Genomic DNA, 14,160 nt, shown 5'->3' on the forward strand with positions numbered 1-14,160 from the left:
TTATGTTATAATCTTACGAAGCTATTCGTAGTGACAATAGTGCCAGAAAGTTTCTGATATGTAGAAAACTGCCTTGGACATTCTGATTGTGAACAGCTCTAGTCCTCACTGTAACCTGCCCTGGGGTCACATGACCTGAAGAACCTGGAGTTGGACCTGGAACACTCCTGTTGGGTCATAGGTCAGGAAGGTTTTGCTCTGGGATCAATGAAATATGGGTTGGTGTTTTGGTGCATGCTGTGTTTTCATGTTTCCTATGCAGATGTTGTGTAGTTTTAACCAGCTGTGCAGTTTTAATTACACTTGAAGGTAAAGTACAGCCCTTGACACAAGTCAGTGACAAAAGTGATTGATCCAGCACAATGTCAATAGATACATGTAAGTTAAAATGTACAGAGCCCTCTACTCAAGAAGTATGTTGAAACAAACTTGGAGAAATGGGGATTTAAAAGGAAAAAATCTCATCTTTAGGGGGATTATTTTGTCAATACAAATTATTTTGTATGACAAATATGAAAAATACTTTTAGAAAATAACTTAATCATCCAGCACTGCATCAAGTGAGCTTTTAATGAAAGTTATAAATATGCAAAAATTACTGATTTGTAGGCCAAACTTAAAAATCCCTATATTTGCAAGAATAATAATCTTAAAGTGACAGTATGTACAGTGAACATGTAATACACATTTATCTTTTTAGTTAACTTATTTATGTGAAATCAAGGTTTGGCTGGAGATTGGGAGTTAAAAATCTGATGTTTAACCATCACTGGTATTGTGTTGAATATTTTCTCTCCATTCGTTATATGCTCATTAATACCTAGTAGTGTTTATATCAAAGTGCAAAAAAAACATTAAATGTATTCCAAAATATCTAATTGCAAAACCAAATTACTAGGATTGTTTTATACGTGTAAGTCTTAATCTAAGAGCAGAAAATATTCTCCGAATAAAAGACAATAGTCGGAGAATGATGTTTTTCTGGTCGGTGCAGAAGGCAGAAGCACACAAGAGGCCTAAACGCGCCGCTGCTGGGAGAACCCGGATGTTTTTCAGCGCTGGCTTTTATTTTGAAGGATTCAGAACGGAAGTGAACTTTCCCTCGATTAAATGAAATAAGTTGGGTGTGTGTTAACGCTTTTATCTCCCTGGCATTAGACATCAGTCATATTTAGGAGTGGACCATGTCCAGACTGAAACAGGCGGATAAAGTGGACAGTCTTGCGGGCTTTCGGACGACGAAGCCCGAGCCAACAGTTCCTCTCGGTCTGCTGAAAGCCGCCAGGAAAAGCGGTCAGCTCAACCTGTCCGGTCGACGGTTAACAGAAGGTAACTGTGAACACATTAATCATAATTAATTCAGGTTACACAGATATTTATTCTCTGTTGACAGTCAAAAACATATTTATGACATGATCCAACACTGCTAGACAAGATAAAAGCAGCTCGTGCACCAGGGACGGATCTAGAAAACTTTGCGTGGGGTGGAAAAGGAGCCAACGCTGCTCCTCCCTGAAGTCTGTGAAAATCTTCTTTATGTAAATGGAGTAAATAAAATATCCAGCAGACATGGTGAGAGACGCGGGGCACCCTGGACAGGTCTCCAGTCCATCACAGGGACAGACGACATACAGCCTGATGTGCATGTTTTCAGTCTGGGTGGAAGATCCCAAATAAATGCAGAAGAAATTTTTCCCGTACAGGGCAGTTTTCAGCCATCACTCTGTGGAGACCTGAAGGTGTATTTAAGGACATAAAAGAAAGATGCTCTATAAACTGTGCACATCAGATTAGATCACATTGCTTCAGACAGCTGCTCTCAGCATAATGATTATTAGTTATTCCATTAATTAGACCAAAATATTCTATTTTATCATAGTCATAACTATTTCCCACTAAACAATTTCAGTGTATAGATTTTTCTTTAAGAACTAGGTTTTAATAAATTGTTTATACTAAATAAGAAATTCAGAATAAAACCACAGGCCATCAAGTCCTGCAGAATTAAACATCACTGGATCAACAGGACAACGTTTCTCAAGCCTGCAGTTTACAAATACGGTCAAATGGAGGTCAAAGTTCATCTGACACTAGGTTGCTTCTCTGAAGATCACCTCTACAGGGATAAAACTACAAACAAGCTCAACTTAGCTGGGTGTGCTTTTACACATAAGCATGGTGGGACTGTGTATGAAACCAGGTGAGCTAAACAGACTAAGAAACTGGACTTTGTTGGACATTAAAGAATTCCTTTGAAGTAAAGACCAGAGTGGTGGGTAAATGCTAGGGAATTTTGTCTCAGTCCCTCAGAATGTCTATCGTCTAAACATGGACACGCCAGAGGAGGCGCAGGATGTGTCCTTCGGTGGATCGGATCGCTGGTGGGAGCAGACTGACCTCACTAAACTGTTGCTGTCCTCCAATCTGCTGACTCAGCTGTCTGATGATGTACGCCTGTTGTCTGGACTCACTACACTGGATGTAAGAACCCTTCGATTTGTTTAAAAAATACTAGAAACTTTTATGATTTTTCAACTTTAGTGCATTTCTTTCAATGGCTGAAATCAAATTACTTGTTAGTGTCAGTAAATAGTTTGTGTCAGTTTTATTTGTTCTTATATATATATATATATATATATATATATATATATATATATATATATACTGTATATATATACTGTATATATATACTGTATATATATATATATATATATATATATATATATATATATATATATATATATATATATATATATAAAGAGAGAGAGAGAGAGAGAAGTTAAAAGTGTTTATTTCTGGCAGCTCCACGACAACCAGCTGAGCAGTTTACCCAGTACACTTGGAGAACTTAAGGGGCTGCAGCAGCTTCGACTCAGGTACACACAAGCACGTTTTTTTCACTGTTGAGTAATTTAGTTCCAGTCTTAGAGGAAAAATGCATAAAAACATCTTTTTAACGGTGTGTTTTGGGTCAGCCATAACCAGCTGTCATCACTGCCACGGGAGCTGTTCACCCTGAAGAACCTCTGCAGCCTCTCACTGCAGCAGAACCTGCTGGAGGACCTGCCAGAGGAACTGGGACAGCTGGAGAACCTCACAGAGCTGGTAACTGAAGCACCAATCACAGAGCTGTAGATCTTAGTGGACCCACTCAAACCACCTGTTCAGAGACACACTGTGGTTTTCTACAAAGATGCTAAGCATTATGGGTAACATTGTGACATTGGCCTTTTCTCTACATCAAGTTCACTAGTACTTGTAAACTACAAGTACTAGTGAACTTGGAGAGTTCAGCTGTGTTCATCCGGGTTCTCCCAGCTGTGTCTGTACTCCCCCAGTACGCCATGACACCTTGTGATTTGCACCAGAAGCTACTTGATGTCACGGCTATACTATAAATTAATTTGGAATTATGACCTTTTAAATTGTAATTTTCACATACAGAGTTACATTTATACCTCTCTATATAAAGAATATATATTTAAAACATTTTATTAATTAATATGTTGATTGAAAAACATGTTTCTCTGTAGTAGGATGTGTTTCTGAAAGCTGATTTAATCATTTTTATCACAAAAATCACTCGAACATAAATGGATAAGAGGTAATTACAATACTAAGAGTAATAATGCCAGAAACTGCAGATTTACTAAAGCTATATATAAATAATTGTACATATAATTACATTTGGTCTTGTTGCCAAGTCGGACCATTTTTATTTAAAATCATTTTTAGTCATCAAGTCATCCTCCTTCAGGTGGCCATTCTACCTGTGCTGTGATTGGCTGACAGAGGTGTCCTGTGTTTTGTGATTGCTTGAAGGATCTGTCCAACAATCGTCTGAAGGAGCTGCCCTCCAGTCTGAGCTGTCTGACAAATCTGCAGAAAGTGAGCCTGCACCACAACAAGCTCACCTCCCTACCCGAGGGCGTGTCTCACCTCAGAAGTAAGAGCAAGGCTGCACGTAGAAGCATGTCCTCACCTCTGCTCAGTCTCCCACTTTACTGAACATTTAGATGGATTTTCAATCCCAGATGATGAAATGATGCGGCTTAAGATGATGCGTTTCTATTTCTAGGGTGACTCACCCCAAAATTCCACTACCTCCGCTCCGTTCCGCCCCCGCCTTCCGCAGCCGCTCGCTTCCGAACTCAATTTTTACTGGTACCCGCTCTACAACGGCTCCGCTCCGGTGCGGAGACCTGAGGTGCGCGAACAGGACATTTTCGAGATCTTGCGATACAGTCCGAGCAATAAACGCGGAAGTTAGGTCCAAACACCCGCTGTGTGGGAGAAGCATCATCATTTGTGTTGAGAGATCAGCAGTGTTTGGATCAACAAAGGGCGACTACTTTGATAGTGGAAACTGTATTTATGGCTTATTTTTGTGCATTTAAAGTTCAGCTGCCATTGATGGTTGTTAAAAGTTGTTAAACCTGTGCATATGAAACAAAAAACGCCTTTTGTTTATCGATTTCTTATGAAATAACGGAATTTGTGCTTGCTTCCTTTCCTGTTGGGCGGTTGTGATTTCTGTCCATTGACTGCGGAGGTGCTCCGGCGTCCGGCAAAAATAGAATCGATCCTATTTTTGCCGAATGGCGGAACGGCGGGCTGCGCACTGCGCCGCACGGCCGCAGTAGTGGAACAGCTCTGATTGACTACGACGGGACCGATTTTGCTGCGGAGTTCGTGCCGGAGCGGAGCGGAGGTAGTGGAATTTTGGGGTGATAGTCCACTCTTAAGTTTAAACTCCAGACAGACACCACCGTGGGTGGAGAAGCTTTTACATGTTTATGAAATGAACTTTGAAGCAGTGTTTTTTAATTCCTGCAACACTGATCAGTCTTTCAGCAGTTTAAGTTGTTTGCTTGATATTGTATGAAAATGTGACGTCATAGCTGTTTTCTATCCTTGTGCGGCAGAAGTTAAAGTCCTGGACTGTAGCAGCAATCAGCTTTTTGACATTCCTGCCAGCCTATCGGGGATGCTGTCTCTGGAGCAGCTGTACCTCAGACACAACAAGCTGAGCCGGCTGCCTCAACTTCATGCTCCAGCACTGAAAGTATGCCTAGTTCTCCCTTCTGGTGTGAATGGTGGCAACCATTCTGTCCTCTCTGAGATGGTGTGTGTGTGTGTGTGTGTGTGTGTAGGAGTTGTATGTAGGGAACAACCTAATTGAGCTGTTGGACACAGAGCAGCTGGCCAGCTTCACATCCATATCTCATCTAGAACTGAGAGACAACAAGATCAGAACGCTTCCGGAGCAGATCCCTGTGCTGCCCGAGCTGACCCGCCTGGACCTGACTAACAATGACATCAGCACGTAGGTCTTCAGACATACAAATCACCAGTAAACACACCACTAGCACGGTCTCATCTTTCATTGCTTCTAAAAGTAGGTCAGAGAGAGGGACTGTTGTTAATAATTGTCCATTTTTAACATTACTACATAGTTTTTGAGTCTAGTTTGTGGTTTGTTTTTCATTAGTTGAATATCGCTGCAAAGATGTAATGAGCTGAATACGGATGTTTCTGTTTCAGTCTTCCGGCGTCACTCAGCCTGCTGCCCAACATGAAGGTGTTACTCCTGGAGGGAAACCCTCTGAGAGGAATAAGGAGAGACCTCCTTACTGTGAGTGGAACACGGACCTGTGTGGAGCACTGGGAGGAGTAACGCCGTTATGCTTAAACGCCGTTACTAACTGCGTTATTTTTAGGTACCGGAGGAATCTAATTAATTGCTTTTCCCACCGTCGCAACACCGTTACCGTTACTGGGGACGGAAGGTTGTGCGTTACTATGTGCTTGTCGAACGTTGAGCAACAGCGTGAGGCTTTCTGACCGCCACACATCAGCTGCAGCCAGGGAGAGAGGTGTCGGTAACGCACTTACAAACACGATGATGATTAGCCGGGTGGAAGGAGACCCTCACGGTCTCAGTCGCTGCCTGCTGTAGACACAACAGAGCAGTGATGGGAATAACGCCGTTTAAAATAACCGCGTTAATAAAAACAATATTTCTTTCAGTAACGAGCAAACTAATTAATTACCGTCTTCTTTTATCAAAACGTCGTTTCTGTTACTGATAATAAAATACGTGTTAAGCAGCGCGGTGTGATGAAGCTGTCATCAGCTGATCAGGAGCTAAAGAGGCAGATGTTTTCATCCAAGAGCATCACGGCCCGTGAAGAACGAGGAAAACGTGATGAGTCTACGGCTGGTTCTCCTACCCGGGTCTGTCACCATGGTAACTGATGCTACAAGCCTAACCTGGTCTAGAACAGCTTTGGCCAATCAGGGCCCTCTTGATGACTGCATTTGTAAGTTAATAGTAAGAATGACTGATGTGAAGAATCACTTAGGTTTGTTTTATCAGTAGGTTGTCTTCTCAGGCGTTTACGGCTCAAGTTTATTTAAACTATTTAACTTTCAGGAGCATGGTCCACTTGAATTTGATAAACAACATTTTTAGTCTATTTTTTTGCTTTTCCTCTGGGCTTCTGTCGGTTCCAGACAAACTCCAGAGCTGACTGTTGAAATTGTGAACAAGATTGGACCTCGATCCAACATGGCTGTCATGTGTATAAACTATTGGTTTCAGCTAAACGCCCTCCCGCAGCCCGGTTTGTGTTGCATTCTGGATCGTGCTGCCACGATTAGTTGATTCATCACGATGATGTCGACAATACATTTTTTTATCCTGTCTGCTGCAGCACGACTGCTGCTTTGTGCTCGAGGCACATGCACCATCCAGTTCAACCGGCACATCACCAGAAGCGAGCTGGCATCCCGCTACGTTGCAGTGTTAAAAAAGTACTCCTCTTTAACTGAGGAGTTTGTTACAAAGCTAACACGCACGCCTCGCAAACCAAACGTCCTGACCGAGGCAATGTTGAACTTGATGGTGACGAACACGAGACCCCTGTTGTTTGATGAGCTATCATCTTGTCTTTATTTGTAGGAACATTACAGATCACACTTCAAACTCGAAGCTAATGATGGGTAAATTAGAGCAGCTGCATTCTGGCGAAATAAGCTGTACTTTGCGCATGACACGATTAGTCAACTAATCACCCCAAAAAACTGTTGAATCGTCGACTATTGAAATAATTGCATGTGGCAGTCTTAATTCTGGGATGTGGTCCAGTACGCAGACTTCTGTAGGTCTCATGTTTTCCATTAATTCTCATTAAATTAATTTACTAATATTTGTTAACATTTGATCGGAGCAGGGAGCTCTAACATGCTGTTTGTCTTCACCACAGAAAGGAACCAGTGAACTTCTCAAGTATCTCAGAGGAAGAATTAAAGGTAAAATCTAATTTTGTTGACTGTAAATAAACCCTCTGAATAAAAGCAGCACACGTCTGTGCAGCAGCAGCTAGTCTGCACTGCTACGTTACCTTACAAAGCACAACACACATTTTAGCTCAGCTCTTGTCTTTGGTGAAAGGGCATTAAGAGGTGGTCTCTGGTCCTAGTTCTGGTTTTGGTCAGTGGGAGCAAATAATTGACTCCCAAAACCTCCGAACCAATGTACCTTGGAGCTAACTGACCTAACCCCCGAAGCTAACACGGAGCTAGAACCTGCATTGACTGTTAAAATACAAGCACAGCTTCAGACCACAGCGATCAGAGCCCACCCAGACCGTGTACATTCGCCCACGCTCCGCTCTACTCCTCCACAGCGGTTTGAGATCAGTGGGAGATTAGCTACACGCTAACCCCAAAGCTATACGGAGCTGGGAGCCAATAGGGTGAGCTACGAACTACCGGAGCAAACCCAAAGCTAACAGAGGTTATTGGGTGCTTTTGGCGATAAAAACACGGTAGAGCAGCTCAAAAGTGAAGCAGCATCTGTTTAAAGAGCTGCAGTGTTTCTGTGGTTTCCCTCAGAGCTCCACAGATAACCAGCACAACTCCAGCCATGGCTAAATCCCCCACAACTTCATTCATGGGGTTTCGTCATCTCAGAGCTCCATAAAAAGCGGAGCTTCTTCTGGTAATTGAACGCCACATTTTACATCACATAGCTGCTCTCGTGCTCCAAATTGATTACCGGTATAATATGATATACCTCAACAGAATAACACTTTCAATGTTATTAACTTTCATTGCCATTGATGAATAAAGTTGTAATTTTAAATGCAACTGCTCACTGCCATTGACAACTAAAGTCGTCAGTTGTGTTTTTTAACGGATTGAATGAGCTTGCACACCTTGAAAGTAAACATCACACCTCTAAAGTTTATTTTCACCCATGTATGTCACATGTCACATGATCAAGAAGCAGACAATCCATGAATTAAGAGATCAGTTTGGGACGTCTCTATGTCTAAGGCGAGGCGCAAACCAGCAAAGCTTCTGCAGCTCACACTTCGACAACAGATTGCGAAAGAACGGGAAAATCTAGAAACATACAGATTTTTCCTGATGTAAGAAGGAAGTCTACTCTTTCTTTTGGTAATTTTGGTGTTTAAGTGATCATAGAGCACAATATTCTGTGAATTTTTCAAAAAACAGTAAAAATACTCAAAACACAGGCAGTCAGGGTCTTTCTGTTCAGATAACGGCTGGCAGTGAATGAGTTCATGTTAGTTTGGATACTTTTTGGCGCTGATCAGTGACATCACTCACTGCCGAAGCAGTCTTGATATGCTGAAGTCTGTGCGAAGTCATTTGAATGGAGACACAACAGCAGGGCCAAGACATCATATCTCCCGGTCACGTTCTCCTTCCCAGAATTTAGTTACAGCAATAAATAAATAAATAAATAATGAATTCATTATATTGAACATTTCTGATTATAATCTGTCACTGAGTTTTTCGTGCAGGCTTAACATGAAAATAGTCTCCTACCCCTATCTCCTGAATTAGCTTCTGATAGAAAACAGATGGTGAAACTCTAGGATTAGAAAAACCTGACAGATCTACGTCACGCTGTCACTTTCATTCAGGAACTCACCCATCTTGACTCACAATGGGGAACGCTGTTGTATGTTTAGCGTCCAGGAAACCGCAGCGAACGTCCTGACTCGTAAAATCTAACTGTTAGCATTAGCAACTCCACCACACAGGAAAACACCTCCAGGCATTACCCCGAGTATGGCTTCCTGCCAGAGACCACTGGAAATGTATTGATCCTCATCATTGTTTTAATTGTCTGATGCCACACAGTCTCCTAAATACTGGGTCTTCTCAATGAAGAGACTATTATTATAATTTTATTTTATAATATAATTATAATATTATTTTGTGTGAGTGTGTGTGTGTGTGCGTGCGCATGCATGTGTGTTTGATTTTTATCCATATTATATGTAGAGGACCCTGAGAAGGCAGATGAAAGTCAAACAGCTATGACGTTACCCTCCATGGCGAGAGTCAATGTCCATAACATCAAAACTCTGAGGACACTGGAGTACAGGTTAGCATCGTAGTCACACACACACACACACACACACACACACACACACACACACACACACACACACACACACACACACACACACACACACACACACAGCGTGTGCTTGTTTAGGAACAACAACAGTTGGATTAGGTTGTTTGGTAAATGTGTTTGAAGCCAGTCTACTGACACAATTTAAATTGATGTCCTCATCAACAGAACATTTGGTAGAGTTGTGGTTTATCTTCTTGAGTTATTTCATCAAATTAGAATTCGGGAGTCTGGTCTTCTGTGGTCCCTTTTCTTAAAAATGAGAACCACCACTCCTGGACTCTGCCTCCAGTGACCACAGAAATGGTCCTACATCCATAGTCGTGACATTCCCAGGATGAAACTATCTTCCCTTGGGAGTTGAGACTCTGCCACTGTGTAGATGTTTGACTACATTGATGACTTAAGAGTTACCATCAATCCATCCTCAGTCTCTGTTTCATTAGATGTGCTGGTGGGATTGAGGAACTCCTAAAAATAACCCCCTACCCATTTGCTGCTCCCCCACTGACCAACCAGGCTCTTTAGGCCTCCAGATAACTGCCCTAACCCTGGTGGGTGTGTGTGTGTGTGTGTGTGTGTGTGTGTTTTCAGTGACAAACATGCAGACAGCATACCAGATGAGCTGTTCGATGCTGCATCAGATCAAGGCATTACCACCATCAACTTCAGCAAGAACCAGCTCAAGGCCACACCTCCCAGGTAAACACACCTGCAGTCATCAGCACGGGCCAGACTGCAGAGGCTAAACTCGATTTAAACTGATTCCTCTACAGACTGATGGAGCTCCAGGCCTCAGTGTCAGACCTCAATCTGGGCTTCAACAAGCTGACTGACTGTTCTGACATCTGCAAGTTACTGCAGCTCACACACATCGACCTCAGGTGCATCACACACGTATTTTTGGAAGCATGGTTTGGACTGTAGTTCGATCTCTACTGATTGACCGATAAAGCAGTGTTCACTTAGCTCATGCAAATAATTCCAGACATAACAATATAGTTCCATCTTTGGGCTTAAAAATAGCGTTTACATTCTGTTTCAGGAATAACCAGCTGAGTGATTTACCATCTGAAATGAAGAACCTCACTAAGCTACGTTCCATCATTCTGAGTTACAACAGGTGAGTTCCTGTTCTGGTTTTTCACGCATGACTAAATAGCATGAGGTGATCAGTTAACGGTAAAAGGGTTAGGCTATTCAAGTTCGGTCCCCGAGGGTCGGTATCCAGCATGTTTTAGTGGTTTCTCTGGTCCAACACACTAGATTCAGTGGTTGAGTCACCTGTGCAGCAACTCATCAGGCTCAGCAGAAGCCTGTTAATCACCTGCTGATTAAAATCAGGTGTGCTGAAGCAGAGTTAAAACTAAAATGTGCCCTGGTTTAAGGTAACCTGTATGCTCCACAGAAACACAACTCAGCTGAAAAACGGAGGTATTGTTGGACATTTTGCTCAACCAGGAAATGGCAGAAGGAGAAGGTCTTGGCTGCAGCTTGTAGCACAGGGCAGGGAGTGGGCATAGGCCACAGCCATACCATATACAGGGTATCTGCAGGCTTAAGGGAGCCAAATTTAAGACTTTTTAAGGACCTGCAGATACCCTGCATATATGGGAAAAGTGTAATGGCTTTCCGGAACTGAAGGGGGTGCTATTTTCTGTGCCAACTGCGCATAGACATGAACACATATATACGTTTGTGAACTGCGTATCAGTTTTTTTTTCTTAACTCATTCACTGCCAGCCGTTTCCTGATCGCTAACGGCCTTCGCTGCCAGCATTTCTCACCGTTTTTACTGTTTTTTTAAGAGTCACAGAACGTTGCGCGCTAGGATGATGTCGATGCCAAAACAACCTAAACAATGAGATGACTCACCTCTTACATCAGGAAGAATCCGCGTGTTTCGAGCATTATCTGTTCTTTCACAATCCGTTGTCGAATTGTGATCGGCAGACGCTTTTCCGGTTCGCGCCTCACTTTTTTTACAGGAACGGCCCAAAATGATCTCCAAACACATGGATGTGTTGCTTCCTGATCATGTGATCTGTGACGTATGCGGATGAAGATCGGCTTCAGGGCTGAGATGTTTGTTCTCTCAGCGCGGGGGCTCGTTCCGATGCTCACACAGTAAAAAAATGCAAATGACGACTTTAGTCGTCAATGGCAGTGATTGAGTTAAACATCATGTTTAATACACCAATAAGCAGCCATAACGAGTTCTGTCCTAACAACACGGCAGCTGAAGTTACTCGTCTACATCAGCTAAAGAAAACAGGCGGTGAAAGAGAGAAATATAGAGTACTCAGGAAAACCAGAACTGATATGAAGAGAAATATCAGTTAATGTGTTGTTTAGACATCATTTAGAATCTCAGCTGATTTTTATGGTAAACTTTTATTAACCAGTTTGACTAACTGCAGATTTTGTTCTTGTTTATATTTGGCTTTTTCCTGGTTGGTCGATTAGATGGACTGGAGGCTTGGTAATGCGCTGAACTCTGCACACTTACAGCACACTCATTGTCCGGACTCAATTGTTCACTCTTCTGTCTCACAACAGACTCAAGTCATTTCCTGAAGTCCTATATGAGGTCCTCTCTCTTGAGACAGTGTTGCTAGGAAACAACCAGGTGTGTGTGGTGGATCCAGGACGTCTGATGAAACTGGCTTGTCTGACAACGTTAGATCTATCAAACAACGACCTGCTGAACATCCCTCCTGAGCTGGGCTTGTGCACCAGCCTCAGGTAAGCAGAACGGGGCCTGTTGCCATAGTTACTGGTGCTGGAAACTAGGTTTGGTTTTAGACCAGAGACGAAACAGGACATCATGATATTTCTGAGCCAACCAGGATCCTTTAAATGTGAGAGCCAGAAACCTCCTGATGTGTGGAAGTCCTTTTGTTCAGTCTCATTCAGAGGGAAGTCTGGCTTTCACCGCTCTTTCTGAGAGAGATCAGATGAGTCTGACAAGCTGAAACCGGTTCTTCTTTAGAGACGTTTATTGAATTAAAAATAAATGTAATGATCGATCAGATCTCATGATGCTGAAATTTTATTTTTTTAAACTTTATAAAATGTCCAACGTAAAAAATATACATCACATAGGCAAAGTTATGTTTTTCTTTCCCCCCCCCCCCCAACACTTAAACAAGTCACACTCCCACCCCACCCCCAACTCAGCCCTCTCCCAGAAAAAATAAAATAAAATAAGGGAAACAGACACACCTACATCCACTCATACCTACAGTAACATGTCTCTTCATGCCTACATATACCATATACTTATATTCCAAGCACTACCAGAACAGCGGCTTCCTTTTCAATTTTCAAGAAACTCCTGAAGACCCTGCTCTTCAGAGAGCATCTTCTAAACTTAACACCCTCCCTGCACCCGTCCCCCCTCTCTACCGTCCACTCCTTGTTCCCTCCTCTCCATGACTGATGTCAAGTTGTTGTTATTGTTGTTTAAAACACCTTCAGTTTTGGCAAAACTTTTAAGAAAGTTATAACCAGGTGTTTTTATATAGTTGATAAGTTGTCTTAACTGTTAACTTTATAGTGAATTTTTAGTTTTGCATCATTTTAATAATGCTCGCCATCTGTTTCCACTCTTGTTTTTAGAACCTTTTATAACAACTAAACCAATTTTAAACCCACTATCATGTTTCTTGTGTTACCCCCTCCTTCACATTTTAACACCTCCTGTCGGGGATCACCCCCCTGCTGTAAACTAACACTTAGAAAAAACGTGAATGTTTTTATGTTGAACGTTTCTGGCTGCAGAGGTTGTGTGTGTGTTCATCTACAGGTGCCTGAGTCTGGAGGGGAACCCGTTCCGCACTCCCAGAGCAGCCATTGTGTCCAAAGGAACTGATGCAGTATTGGAGTACCTGCGCAGCCGCATACCCGCCTGACTCTGAACTCGGCTGGGGTTTCACCAACACGACCAACAAGAATATCACTGTACAGCTGCTGAACAATGAAGAATTTCACCTCCATGTGGACTGTAGAAGAATAGTGTTTGTGTTCAGTGAAATATTGGTATTAAAGTTGATGCCCTTGTCTGACCAAAAACTACTTGGAAAGGTGCTTTTCCTAACAAAGTTGTTTACAACATCCGGCCCCGCGTTTTTGTTTCTGAGCTACAGGTCCAGTGTTGCAGCAGAAAGAGATCACCATTTCAACCTCCTCCTTATGAGGGTGTCCATGACTGTCTTCAGGGTATCCGCGGGTCCTTAAAAAGTCTTAAATTAGCTTTTCCAAATTTAAGGCCTTAAAAATGAAAAATAATCCCAAAGGTCTTAAATTACCAAAGACCCAATAAACAAGATTCTTTTATTTCTGTCAAATTTTCGTGAATTCCTAGTTGGTGTTCAGCATTTTTTGTGTACGATGTTGGCGTAAGCGGAACCGTACACATTCAGTTGGTTGTGAAAGGGGGCTATCTTTAGATGAGCACATTAGCTGGTTAAGCTAGTGGGAGTTTGCGCCATGGGGAAGTGCAAGTTTAATGGTAACTGGATGGTTAATCCCACGTTCACCACATGGTTCGCATCGGTTCCAGACAATAGCTGGAAATTATAGCTTAAATTTAATTTTAAAAATAGCTTAAATTTGGTCAAAGTGGCCTTAAAAAAGGTCTTAAAAAGTCTTAAAATTGACTCCCTTAAACCTGCAGATACCCTGGTCTTCTAGATGTG

The 14,160-nt window shown here is 42.3% G+C and overlaps 1 protein-coding gene across 1 annotated transcript; it reads left to right on the plus strand.

Moving 5' to 3' along the window:
* The first annotated feature begins 1,066 nt into the window (after positions 1 to 1,066).
* lrrc40 (leucine rich repeat containing 40) lies at positions 1,067 to 13,580 on the plus strand. Its single transcript, XM_015962231.3, has 15 exons — positions 1,067 to 1,329; positions 2,303 to 2,481; positions 2,803 to 2,876; positions 2,976 to 3,105; positions 3,823 to 3,946; positions 4,926 to 5,065; positions 5,154 to 5,326; positions 5,545 to 5,635; positions 7,269 to 7,314; positions 9,325 to 9,427; positions 10,055 to 10,162; positions 10,237 to 10,344; positions 10,506 to 10,583; positions 12,020 to 12,205; positions 13,269 to 13,580. Exons 1-15 carry the CDS (start codon positions 1,185 to 1,187, stop codon positions 13,372 to 13,374), a joined length of 1,791 nt encoding a protein of 596 aa, XP_015817717.1. The 5' UTR covers positions 1,067 to 1,184; the 3' UTR covers positions 13,375 to 13,580.
* Positions 13,581 to 14,160: the final 580 nt, after the last annotated feature.

This window comes from Nothobranchius furzeri, chromosome 16 (assembly GCF_043380555.1).
Source record: "Nothobranchius furzeri strain GRZ-AD chromosome 16, NfurGRZ-RIMD1, whole genome shotgun sequence".
Taxonomy (NCBI): Eukaryota; Metazoa; Chordata; class Actinopteri; order Cyprinodontiformes; family Nothobranchiidae; genus Nothobranchius; species Nothobranchius furzeri.